The sequence below is a fragment of the Tiliqua scincoides genome, chromosome 2, assembly GCF_035046505.1.
Source record: "Tiliqua scincoides isolate rTilSci1 chromosome 2, rTilSci1.hap2, whole genome shotgun sequence".
Taxonomy (NCBI): domain Eukaryota; kingdom Metazoa; phylum Chordata; class Lepidosauria; order Squamata; family Scincidae; genus Tiliqua; species Tiliqua scincoides.
The window spans coordinates 81104214-81116440 of record NC_089822.1 but is presented as its reverse complement, the minus strand read 5'-3'; the positions used below and the strand labels follow the sequence as shown (position 1 = coordinate 81116440).

Below are 12227 nucleotides of genomic sequence, written 5' to 3'. Positions count from 1 at the left end.
GAAATTCTTTTGTTTGTAAGCTTGTGGCACATGCCTTCTGGTTTTGGACATGATAAATTTCTGATACTCATTGAAACATTACTGATGTGGATCTTCAGACCACCTAGTGTCATAAGGACCCCTCATCCTTTATAACAACTGCAAAAATCACCACACAGTAAAGAAAAAATAGCAATTAAATCCATTCCGTTGATAACAGGATTAATTACATCTTTCTTGCGTGTTATTCATGGGAGTGAAAATGGTATTTTACCCACACTTTCAATCTATTGCATAAAATATATGGGGAAAGAATTGCAGAGAAGGGGAAAGCAGTACAGGAACTTATGCCCATAGAATAGCAATAGGATTTCCTGGGAATGTAGCCTTTTATTATTAAGACTCTCACTCACACATACTAGGAAGAAAAACCTAGTGCTGCATGCAGGATTTTTTTTTTTTAGAAGAGTGCATGTTTTAAAGCCAGAACTGGCAACCAGTTAAATAATTTGTAGTTGATTTACATCACAATCCTATACATGTTTAATGAGGAGTGATGGCACAGTCGTATTGAAGCTTTGTGTTGGCAGGGCAAGTGCTTCACTGGTGCATGCTGTTGCAGTTGTGCTGTAAAGCATGTTGCAATAACGTAGACATTGCAGGTGCTGGTGGGAAAGCCTGTGCCATCCCACCTTTGCCAGATCCAGACAGAGCATGCACCAAAGTAGTTAAGGGCTGCTGCTAGTAGCACGGGGCAGAGGGAGAGTGGGAAGGTGATGTAATGGAATGGGGGGAGGGTGGCAGTGGGGCAGGGTGGGAGGATTGGACTTGGGTGGGATCAGTGGCAGCAATGCAAGCTATATCCTATCCCCCTTCCCAGGCCAGATACACCAACTGGAGGCAACACGGACTTGTGCCATCTATGTTGGAGGTGCAGGTCTGAGAGTTGTCCCATTGTGGCAGCTGGAGCTTACCCTGGGGAAGGGACAAATGTCCTCTTACTCTGAGGAGATCTCCAGCATTGCAACTTCCCCCATACAGTGCAGCCTGCACTGGCGATGCTGTATCAGTGCGGGTGGGGTTGGGCTGGGCTGTGAGTCCCACTGAACACATTGCAACATACTACTGAGTAGACATGCCTAGTTTTCCAGTCAATCATCTGGCTTTTTACCAATTGGTTAGCCAGTTACATTTAAATAAAAGTGCAAATTACTAAAACCCTTTTTAGTAGACATGGAAGTGTAGAATTACTTGCATTTTTCTGAAGAAAAGGAAGTGCCATATTTTATATTTTCTTGTTACTACTATTAGAATGTTCTGTTATATAATAATACTGTCTATTAATAGCTTGGATCAGAATATGTTTGATAAAAAAGGAAGGAAAAGGGTCTAGAAGTATTCCAGAATATATATATTTTAGAAACTTTTATGTTTTGAAGAATTCATTCCTCTGTACAGGCAATTAAATAAGTTCATCTAAAATTGTTCTAACCTATGACTTTCCTAAAAATAGCATTCAGTTTTACATTATCTCCTCCTGCTCAGACATGCTCCCTTTTACTGGTTTCTATGGAAACCTAATGGGATGTATTTATACATGCCTACTGTGACAAAGATAACTTTCAGTGAAAAGAAAAAGCACCTTCAATCCAATAACCCTAAGCCTGCATTGTTTTCTGTGTAATTTCTAAACAGCTTACTTGAGCAACTGTGGCAAAGTAGATTTGGCTTGATGCACCAGAGGGCGAACACATGCTTAGTTCATTTCAGGAAAAGTTCTTGTCTGAAATATTTATCTCTTTGCAATGCATATATAACCTCATTTAAAAAAGTAGCTTAGCTTTTATCAGTGAATGGTCCGTGCCTCCCTAGTACGGTATGTGATTCTTTGGATATACCGAATGCATCTGCAAGAGAAACAGCCTTTATGGGGGAAAATATGCACTAAGAAGTGCAGAATTCTGTAGGTTAGTAGTTTTCAGCTAGTGGTTCATGACCCAAAACTGGTCTCTAAGGCACATCGCTTCTGCATTATCAGTGCCACAACCAGCTTTTGTTATGAAGAATCATAAACCCAAAAGAACCTGCAAGTAAAAGTGTACCTGTAACTCCAAACCATGGTTAAGGTCAACAAGGGAAGCAAGGGGACATTCTCTCTTGAGAGAGGAACGGGTGGGAACTCAACTGGCTTCTGATTTGCAAATTGTGATTTGCAGGAAGCTAGTATTACAATTGCAGCAGATAATGGAGAGAGTGAGAGAAGAAAAAGGGACAGCCTCATGACAAACATTCAAACAGTAGGCCCCATGCTATACAATAGGATTAAAACTGGATCTGAAAAACAATGAAACTAGCAGCTATAGATGATCAAGAATTGTTCTCCAGGTTCCTGAATACTCTTCCTATGTTTGCTTGTGATAAGATAGCCTGGCAGCAGTATTGAACCTGAAGGTATTGCGTTGTTGTAGTTACCTAGTGGTAAATGGTAAAAGAAAACTAAGTAGTACTTCACAGGTTGAGGTTTTGTCAGGTGTGGCATCAGAGGTCATTCTGGTCAAACACTGATATGCACGTCAGAGGTCCACCTGCCGGTGCCAAACCCCTGAACCCTCATTATCAGTGGCAATGGTAGCACCCAAAACACAATTGGGGGTACAGCGCTTTGTTGTCTTTTCCAGTGTCTATTGCTGGTGTCTCTTCTGCTATTTTTTTAGGTTGTGAGCCCATTCAGGATAGGGGACCATTTATTTAATTGTTTAGCTATGTAAACTGCTCTGAATTGTACTTGTTGAAAAGTGGTTTACTTATTACTATTCTTAATAATATATGAACCACAGGTTTCTGAGCGTGCTACCTTTTACTCATGTACAAAAATGTAGTTTGTTTTCCAGCAGGAGTGACTGCACAGTGACTACCATCACTTGGAATCATTGAAGCAATTAGTTTTCCATCTGTGTTTCAGGGAAGCCTGATTATTTGGGGATTCCTCAATGACAAGGTCAATAATGGCAGGCACAGATCCCTGCAAAAATAGTTTGCCCACCACTATTGATCATCCTATGAGATTTGCATCTGCAGGGTAGTGGTATATGTGTTCTACTGTACACTGTTTGTTCATGGGGGTAGGGTGGGGTTTGCACCAGTGAAGATCAATATGAATTGAGCACATGCCCCACAGAGTTCTCAGAGAAGCCTCTGAAGCACACATGAACTCTTCAGCAGACAAGTTGATGTGGAAAGGGTTTGCTGACAGTTTGCAGTGGCAAACTTCTGACAGCTTGCTAGTTTATCTGTGTCATATAGCTAACAGCAATGCATATCACTTATGTGTGAATAAAATTAGAGGAAATAATTGTCAAAAAGTTAAGAGAATGTGTTGGAGGCCCTGACTTGTTCAAGGAAAAATACAATGTGACATGGTTGTTGTTTCTGTGCTCGTGGGGTATGGTTGTAGCTATTTGCACTGAGCCAGACAAAATTCTGGTAAAGTATTTGTGTAAGTAGGAAAAAATGTTTTTTTGCTGAGCAACAATAGCAGGGTATATATGTCAGGGAAGATAGCTGCCAGAGAACCTCATAGAAGGGGGTAATGCCTGTGGTTATTGCTCATGCACCCCCATCCAGATGCCAAGCAAAACAGAAATATTTTGAACCTTCACCGAAAATCCATGAGGGAGGGAGTGGTTTTTAATTCCCCATAACTGTGGTTCTGTTACAGAGAAGTTTCTTGACCTTCTACATAAACTAACAGAAAGAGAGTGTATGCGTGTTTTTGTTAAATAACACATGCAAGTCACAGGATTCTGTTTCTTGTGATGCAGAATCCAGGTTAGGTAACAATGTTATGTAACATTACCAAAGGAATGTTGAAGAATCTTTAATACAAAGTCTGCATGGTCCAGAGGCGCCATGGTGTGATAGTTAGTGTTGGAGCAGAGAGATGCACTTTCAAATGCACACTCAGCCACAAAGCTCACTGGGTGTTTTTGGGCCATCTCTCCATCTAAGCTGCTTCACAGTATTATCATGAGGGTAAAAGGAAGGGGAAAGAACCATGTACACCTCTCTGGAGTCTTAACAAAAATTCACATGAATAATAGTTTGTAATCAGTGCTCTTTTCCGTCATGTTTTCTATCAGGAGACACTTAATATAACTTTCATGGTTGTTTTTATTGTGCCCAAATTAACCTTACTGTGTCAATTTACGTGTTGTTGTTTTTTTTCCTTTTTTGGAACAGGAAGAGGAGGATGAAGATCAGCCACTCACCCTGGCCTGGCCTGACACCCCACGGAAGCAGCTCACCTACTTGGCTATTTTTCCCATTGTTTTTCCATTATGGGCCTCTCTGCCTGATGTCAGAAAACCTGTGAGTACAGCACTGATTCTTTTTATATGTGAACTAAAATGTGTCTTCCTAGTTTTAGAAAGTATATCTAAATCAGATATTCTCGAGATTTATACAAGTGTATACATCTTCGTATCGTAAATCTCCATAAGCGAATTTGTGAATCTTAAGAACATAAGAAGAGCTCTGCTGGATCAGGCCCTAGGCCCATCTAGTCCAGCTTCCTGTATCTCACAGTGGCCCATCAAATGCCCCAGGGAGCACATAAGACAACAGGAACCTGCATCCTGGTGCTCTCCCTTGCATCTGACATAGCCCATTTCTAGAATCAGGAGGTTGCACATACACATGCCTTGTAACCTGTGATGGATTCACCACTTTAGATTCTGCTTATGGAGAAAATACTCAACATGAGTTCCAGTGATAAGTGACATTTGGGTTGGGTTCTTGGAGGTCTTATCTGGCAAACAATAGCTATGAATATATTGCCATTTACTTGGATAAATATTTAATAGCAACCTATAAAATACAGTATGAATAGTTCTTTCATGTTGGTCCCCATGGTTGTTTCTTTAGATGTCTGTTATCAGTATGTATGCATAAAAAATCTTTCCCCCTGCAGGCATCTGCAGACACCCAACAGTTTGTGTTTCCCTGAGTATCCTCAACAACAGCAGTTTTTTTCCCATTTTCAAAACTTGCTTATGGATTATTTATAATAAAATCAATTGAGTATCCCAGTCACTGCTTGGAAAGAAATTTCCTTTTCATTTCAGTGTAGCTTTCTTCCATACACATGTGGGTAGCGGCCCAAACTAAAATGCTTAGAGACCAGCAGCCTGATCCTCAAAGTGTCATTGTTGGGGTACAGCTCCAGAGCGCTGTTATGTAGTGTTTGTTAGTTTGCTGTTTTAAACTCCTTCTATAGTGTAGCTCCAGTGTTGGCTGCAATGTAATATTTCTTTGAGTGCCAGTAAAGTGCCAGATGTTTGGCATGGTAGAATTAGCATGGAATAAAACTCAGCAAAATTTAAGCACTTTTAAGTCCCGCTGAGTTCATCCTATGCACATGCTTAACTCTTTCCACTGAGGACTTAAGCACATTAATCTTTGCCTAGATTACATCCATAATGATCACAACCTAGATCATATCCATAGCTGCTTTGAATGCCCATAGAGATATAAACTGGGGTAAAAATTTGTAAGTAACTAAGTAGTTTGTCAAAATGCTGGTAATATAATCAACAGATAAATCAAGAACACACTGTGAACAGGTGCACAAGTATTGGGTAAAGGAGAGTTGTATGTTTCAGAGAGTTGTTTTTTTTAAAGTACTATAGTTCTTGCGCTGACACTTGGAAGAAGAAAGGGGAACCAGGGAACCTGCTAAATCATGATTTGCTATTATAAGAGACATTCCCTTGTGGATCCTTAGATTAGGGGTGTCAAACTCATTTCATACAGCAGGCTGAATGGCATTCAATATGGCTGCTGAGGGCCTAAAGTGATGTCATTAAGCAGGTCATAACCAGAAATAAGCACGTTTTTCTCACTTAGGAACTCTTCAGCTGCAAATGACAGAAGAGAAAATATGCAAATCTTGATCATATTTTCGGGACAGCCCAATTATCACATAGGCTGCCATTTCAGGAGTGACACCTCAGCACAGCTTAGCAGCTGAGAGCAGCTGACAGAGCCTGAGCGCAGGATTAAGAGCTTCCTGAGGGCAGGATTAAGAGCTTCCAGAGGCCACATCTGGCTCATGGGCCATATGTTTCACACCCCTGCCTTAGACCTTTCTTTCTCTCCACAGATGTATTTGCAACCCCAGGATGCAATTCCTTGTGTTAGGGTCCAGTGTCCTTTTGGAATGCACATGTGTAATAGCACAATGGGTTGCTTTCCTGTCTCATACCTGGATGCTGAATAAAGTGAGGGCCCTTCATGACATTAACTTTATTTGAATGGGAATATTGCAATATCTTCTTCCTGAGCTCCTTAGGGCATGCCCCTATCCTGCACTGGATACAGCGCAAGCTGCTTGGCTTGCCTGTTCCAGCGCAGGGTAGGATTTCAGTAAAACCGGAAGTGACTTTCTGACACTTTTATGGGTCTCAAAAGAGCCTCCAGAGGTGACCAAAGGACTCTCTAGTCACCTCTGGAGGCTTCAGGTTGGGCCGAATCTGGCTCAACGGGCATCTGGGGGACCCACACTGAGCCAAATCCACTGATCCAAAATCCACTGTAAAGTAGACTCAACCTGTATATTCTTAATAGTAACAATACAGCAACTGACAAATTCTTAATAGTAGTAATAATTTACAAAATAATAAACTGCCAAAATATTACAAAATTAGGTAATTTCCAGTGTGGATATACCCAAGCCACATTCTTGTATGAATTTCATGTATACTAGTGATTATACAGTTCAGTACAGACAGTACCATAACATACCACAGAATTTATGAGCATAGGCACTATGCAAACGTTTTTTCTCATTTTTATGGACTCAGGATTAAAATGTGTGTGCACAGATAGCATTTGACTCCAGTGCTCACTCTTCCTATACCTTTTGTCTTTCAGTCATCAAAAAAGTTTTTCCCCATCACGTTTTTTGGGTCGATCTCTTGGATAGCAGTATTTTCTTATTTAATGGTCTGGTGGGCCCATCAGGTAGGTTTGTAATACATGGACATGCGCCCTTTTCTTTGGTGGCATGTAATCTTTTCCGTCTTCATTTGATTATTATCTCATGCTGCATCAACTTTACTCTTCTGGACCTTCTAAAGATTCGTTGACTCTAGGTTTGCATCTTGACAGTGACTGAAGTAGAGAGGTGTGGGGCACATAGAGGGACTAGAAGGACTAGATGAAAAACTTGATGCAGAAAAGCCAGCACAAGTACTTAGAAAGGGAGTAACAGGGTAATCACAATGAAATTATTATATTGTATGAGGAGGGTAGAGATGAGATAAGAATAGGCCTGTGAAGTCAAAAGAGGTGAGGTTGGGTTAGTAGTGATGTGATGTATGCCTGTGTAGTGAGGGAATGGGATAGTGCAGTGGTTCTCAAACTCTCTGGGAGAGTTTGAGAGCCACTAAGTACTTGCGTGGGCGGGGGGGGGGAGGCAGCGGGAGCAGGGGGAGGCAGCAGCACGATCCCCAGGATCGCGCCGCCCAGGGGGGCTGCAGGGGCTTGGGTGCAGTTACCCAAGCCTCCTCCGGCCTCCCCAGGCTGCAGGGAGCCTGGCGCGACCTGCAGCAGAGCTCCCCACAGCAGTGAAAGTAAATGCGGAGTGATCACGCCCCGCCTCCGCTAAAGTGGAAGTGAAGCGCGATCGCTCCACATTTACTTTCACTGCTGCGGGGAGCCCTGCTGCAGGTCGCACCAGGATCCCCGTAGGCTAGGGAGGCTGCAGGAGGCTTGGGTATGTGCACCCAAGCCCCTGCAGCCCCCCTGGGCGGCGTGATCCTGGGGATCGCGTCACTGCCTCCTCCCTGCCTCCAGGCTGCCCCTGCCCCTCAAGGGGGCAGAGGCCAGGGCTCACAGGCTGGGGCATCGCAACGGCTCAGTTTGAAAAGCCCTGGGATAGTATATTCAGTGATTCCACAATTGAATTGCAGAAGTATTATTATTATTATTATTATTATTATTATTATTATTATTATTAACAGTATTTATATACCGCTTCTCAACTGAAAGTTTACAAAGCGGTTTACAGAGAAAAATCAAATAACTAAATGGCTCCCTGTCCCAAAAGGGCTCACAATCTAAAAAGATGCAAATGAATACCAGTAGGCAGCCACTAGAACAGACAGTGCTGGGGTGAGGTCGGCCAGTTACTCTCCCCCTGCTAAAAAAAAGGAGCACCCACTTGAAAAAGTGCCTCTTACCCAATTAGCAGAGGTAAAGTCTATACACTGGGTGCACCATAGATTTTGAGAAGCAAGACTTCAGTCTTTTCCCCTATCTATGACTAGCAGAAAAAGTCTGTTATGCAAAATGAGTAAATGTATCTCAGTCTAAACCAACAGAATTCAACTTTTCTTGGGGCTTTTGTATCACGAAGAACATATAACCGAGGCCTTCAATGAGGGTTCTAGCATAAAGTAGATGCATAAAGGAAAAAATTGGAATGAGAAAAGTTGGAATGAGAAAAGAAAAGGCAGAAAAAGAAGACTTAGCTATGACTTGAATTGTATTGCCCTGATTCTTTTATTTTTGTAAGCTGCCTTGAGCATCATTTTGATATGGTGGATATAAATGCATCTGATAAATATGCAGGGCTGGCAGTCTGTAGAAAACTTACCTATTGGCAAGTTCTTCTGACATCCATGGAATTTGTGGTTAGGTTCGGGCAATAAGCATGAATTGTCATTTTCTACTGAGTGGCCCTGTTTATCCATCAGCTGAGGGTCAAACTGTATGTTGCAAGAAGTATGTTCTTAGCACTGCTGTGTTTGTTTTTACAGTAAGTAGCAGTCAGATTGGGGTTGATAAGTAATTAAGAATTCTTCCTACCAGAGCCCTATGGCCATCAGGAAGGCATTTCTACATCTAGCACACAGGCAGAGACTTGAGTTTATACGTTACTGTATTTGATGTTTTACTGTTGTTTCTAGCAAATAGTCCTGTTGCTTTGTTGATTATAGCATACACTTTTGTACTTCTGTCCAATTCCATTTAGGTTGGAGAGACTATCGGCATCAGTGAAGAAATCATGGGTTTGACCATTTTAGCCGCTGGCACATCTATCCCTGACCTAATTACCAGTGTTATTGTAGCACGGAAAGGTCTGGGGGACATGGCAGTATCCAGCTCTGTGGGCAGCAACATCTTTGACATCACTGTGGGGTAAGTACTTCCAATCTTTAAAAAAAAAAAATGTAGCTAAGGTACAGAATAAAACTTGGCAGCTTTTATTATAGCTCTTTCTCATTACTATATGGAAAATTCCAAATATTAGAAAAAGGGAATCTCAAGAAAAGAAAGATAATTTGTATATAGGTATCCACAGGGGTTCCGTTCCGGAACCCCCTGCATATAGACTAAACCCGGAGGGCATCCCCAGGCCTTGCAATGCGTTATAAGGCATTAAAAATGTCACTTCCGGTTTCTACATGAAACCGGAAGTCGCTTTTTTTACCTTCAGAGCTTAGTCTGAGCCTGGCAGAGACGACAGACAGATGTCCACTGCCTCTGCTGAGCTCAGAAGCCCCTCTGGAGGCGAGGGGAGCAGAGTTCCCATTGCCCCCAGAGGGGTCGTGTGCAGGGGGACCCCACGGACCCAACTGGCAGATAAGAGGGCCTCCCCGTATATACTGTATATTCCTTGTTTCAATTGATTTTTCTCCTATAAGGTAGCAGTAGGTAACTGGGAGATCTGATCTACAGGCAACTGACAGGCTTGCCCAACCAGATCATGGTCTTAAGGTACATGACGCTGTTGTCTTGCTGAAGCTAAGCAGGTCTAGGTTTGGTCAATGCCTGGATAAAAGACTACCTGAAATCCCTTTCTATTCTGCCTTGAGTTCCTGAAAGGAAAAGCAGGATATATAAATGTGATAAATAAAAGAACCTTATCATCATCCTTTTCACATAAAGAAAATAAATGACCATTCACAGCATCAGAATTGTTGTGGATAGATCCATAACAAACCAGTTATGCCAAGACACTACAGGGCTGGGCATAGGTTAAAGGTTGTGCAAAGGCTGACCCTTCTTACGTTTTAGGAATGTCCCATAGGTGAGTTATAAAGCAGTGTCTCCTGGGTGCTGTTGACTTTTTTCTAACTTTGAATCAAAGTGCAATAAAACATTTTACCATGTTTCACCCAAAGAACATTGTTCTCAAATTATGATAATACTGTTCCACACGTCAGTGTTGCAGTTCTTTTGGGATTCTTTGTATTAATGCCCCAGGCATGCTGTGCACATATAAGCTGTGACACACTTATACTAAATGGCACTGACTTTATTATCTAGCCCAGCGGTTTTCAAATGGGGGCGTCACCATGCCCCAGCCTGAAAACACTGGACTCTTCTCCCTTAAGGGGCGGGAAGGGGGGAAGGCAAAGACATGATGCACAGCATCGGTCCTCTGATCAGGGCACAGGGGCGTGCTGTCACTCACCGCTGCCTGCAGGAGCCTCCCGGGTGTTTGCCCGTCACCAGCCTCAGCAGGGCTCCCCACGCAGCACAGAGCCCTCCAGAAGGCGATAGCAACCACTTCGAGTTTTGCGACTGAGAAACAGGAAGTGGTCGCAATTGCCTTCTGGATGGCTCTGCGCTATGTGGTTGGCTACTGATAATGAGGCTGACGCTGGGCTCCCTCAACCCCTGGGAGGCTCCTGCAGGTGGCGGTGAGTGGCAGTGCGCCCCAATCAGAGGCGCGATACTAGGCATTGTGTCTCTGCCTTCCCCCCGACCCTCTGCCTTCTGAGCAAACACTTAGTTGCTCTCAAACTCTCCCAGAGAGTTTGAGAACCACTGGTCTAGCCCAATCAACACTGAAACTATTGCTTGTACAGCAAAATACACTTCCACTTCCTGTGACCCTGGCCTTTATCTGGAGAATGGAGTGGCTTCAAAGTCAAGCTGGCCAACCTTGCAGTAGATTTCAGCCTGTCATCATCTCCTGGAGCAGGAAGAATCAACCTAGCCACACTTCTTGCACTGTCTCATTGTATGCCATCCAAAGAAATCAGCATAAGGTCATCCTCCAAAGGAATGTTTAGTCTTTCTAATTGCTACCTAGAGTTAAATTACACTGTTTATCATCATCAGCCAAACATAACTGCATTTCCAACAGTCTCTTTCTTTTTTTCCCGTCCAATAGCCTTCCTCTCCCATGGCTCCTTTTTGCCTCAATTAACAACCTGTGTCCCGTGGCAGTAAGCAGCAATGGGCTATTCTGTGCTATTGTCCTCCTCTTCATCATGCTGCTCTTTGTTATTCTCTCTATTGCATCCTGCAAGTGGAATATGAACAAATATCTAGGATTCACCATGTTTGCACTTTACTTTATGTTCCTGATTATCAGCGTCCTTCTGGAAGACAGGATCATCATGTGCCCCGTGTCCATCTAACGGGAAAGAGGTGCTGCTTCTTGAACAGCAGCAAATAAATTAAACCCCAAAACAAATAAGAACAGAGAAACATTCTCGCAATACAAAACAAGCAGTGTCTTTAGAACTTTTTAATGTAAAACAATTGGGAGAAGAGGGGCTGGAATCAGAAGTGGACAAATTCACCTGATACATTTGTTACTGCTGCACGGTTATGGGTAAAAATAAGAAACGCTGCTTCAGAGCATGCTCCTGGGAAGGTTCCATGGCTTCCTGGTTAGAGACATTGTGCTTGTATTGTATAACAATGTTGAGCTATTATATATGCTATGTATAGAATCTATTTCCATGTACCTTTCTCTCTGTCTCTTTCTTTATTTATATTAATGTATACATGCTGCACAGAGAGAAAGCGATATATTGCTCCCAATATATAATCTAATATATATTGGAATTTAATTGTTCATGTAACCTAATGAAAGACATTACCCAATATAGCTGTCAAGAATAGAATACGCAGCTTGAACATGATGTGGATATCCCCACTGAAAGCATGCAGATTTCTAGTAGTAGTGATCCCTCTGAATGTGGGGTGATAATCTTTATGGAACCAGTACAGTTTTTCAAAAAGTATGTTGTTCAGATTATTCACATACCTAAGTCTTGAAAAAACAAAACTGTTCACAGACACATGTTCTTCACTGCATTCCTGCTAGATCAGGTGATGACATGCATGTGTGGAAGAGCCATCACTGGTCAAACACCACAGATAAGGAGTTTCATATTACCTTGTATACAGTACTTTCAGTGGAGGTAGTTAACACATTCAGCAGT

The 12227-nt window shown here is 42.4% G+C and overlaps 1 protein-coding gene across 1 annotated transcript in view; it reads left to right on the top strand.

The window, feature by feature from the left end:
- The window catches only part of SLC24A2 (solute carrier family 24 member 2), a 108492-nt gene extending 97078 nt beyond the window's left edge, over positions 1-11414 (top strand). The window contains exons 7-10 of the mRNA XM_066616850.1: positions 4219-4347; positions 6910-6999; positions 9014-9180; positions 11165-11414. Coding sequence (XP_066472947.1) covers positions 4219-4347; positions 6910-6999; positions 9014-9180; positions 11165-11414 — 636 coding nt within the window. The remainder of the gene's footprint in view (positions 1-4218; positions 4348-6909; positions 7000-9013; positions 9181-11164) is intronic.
- Positions 11415-12227: the final 813 nt, after the last annotated feature.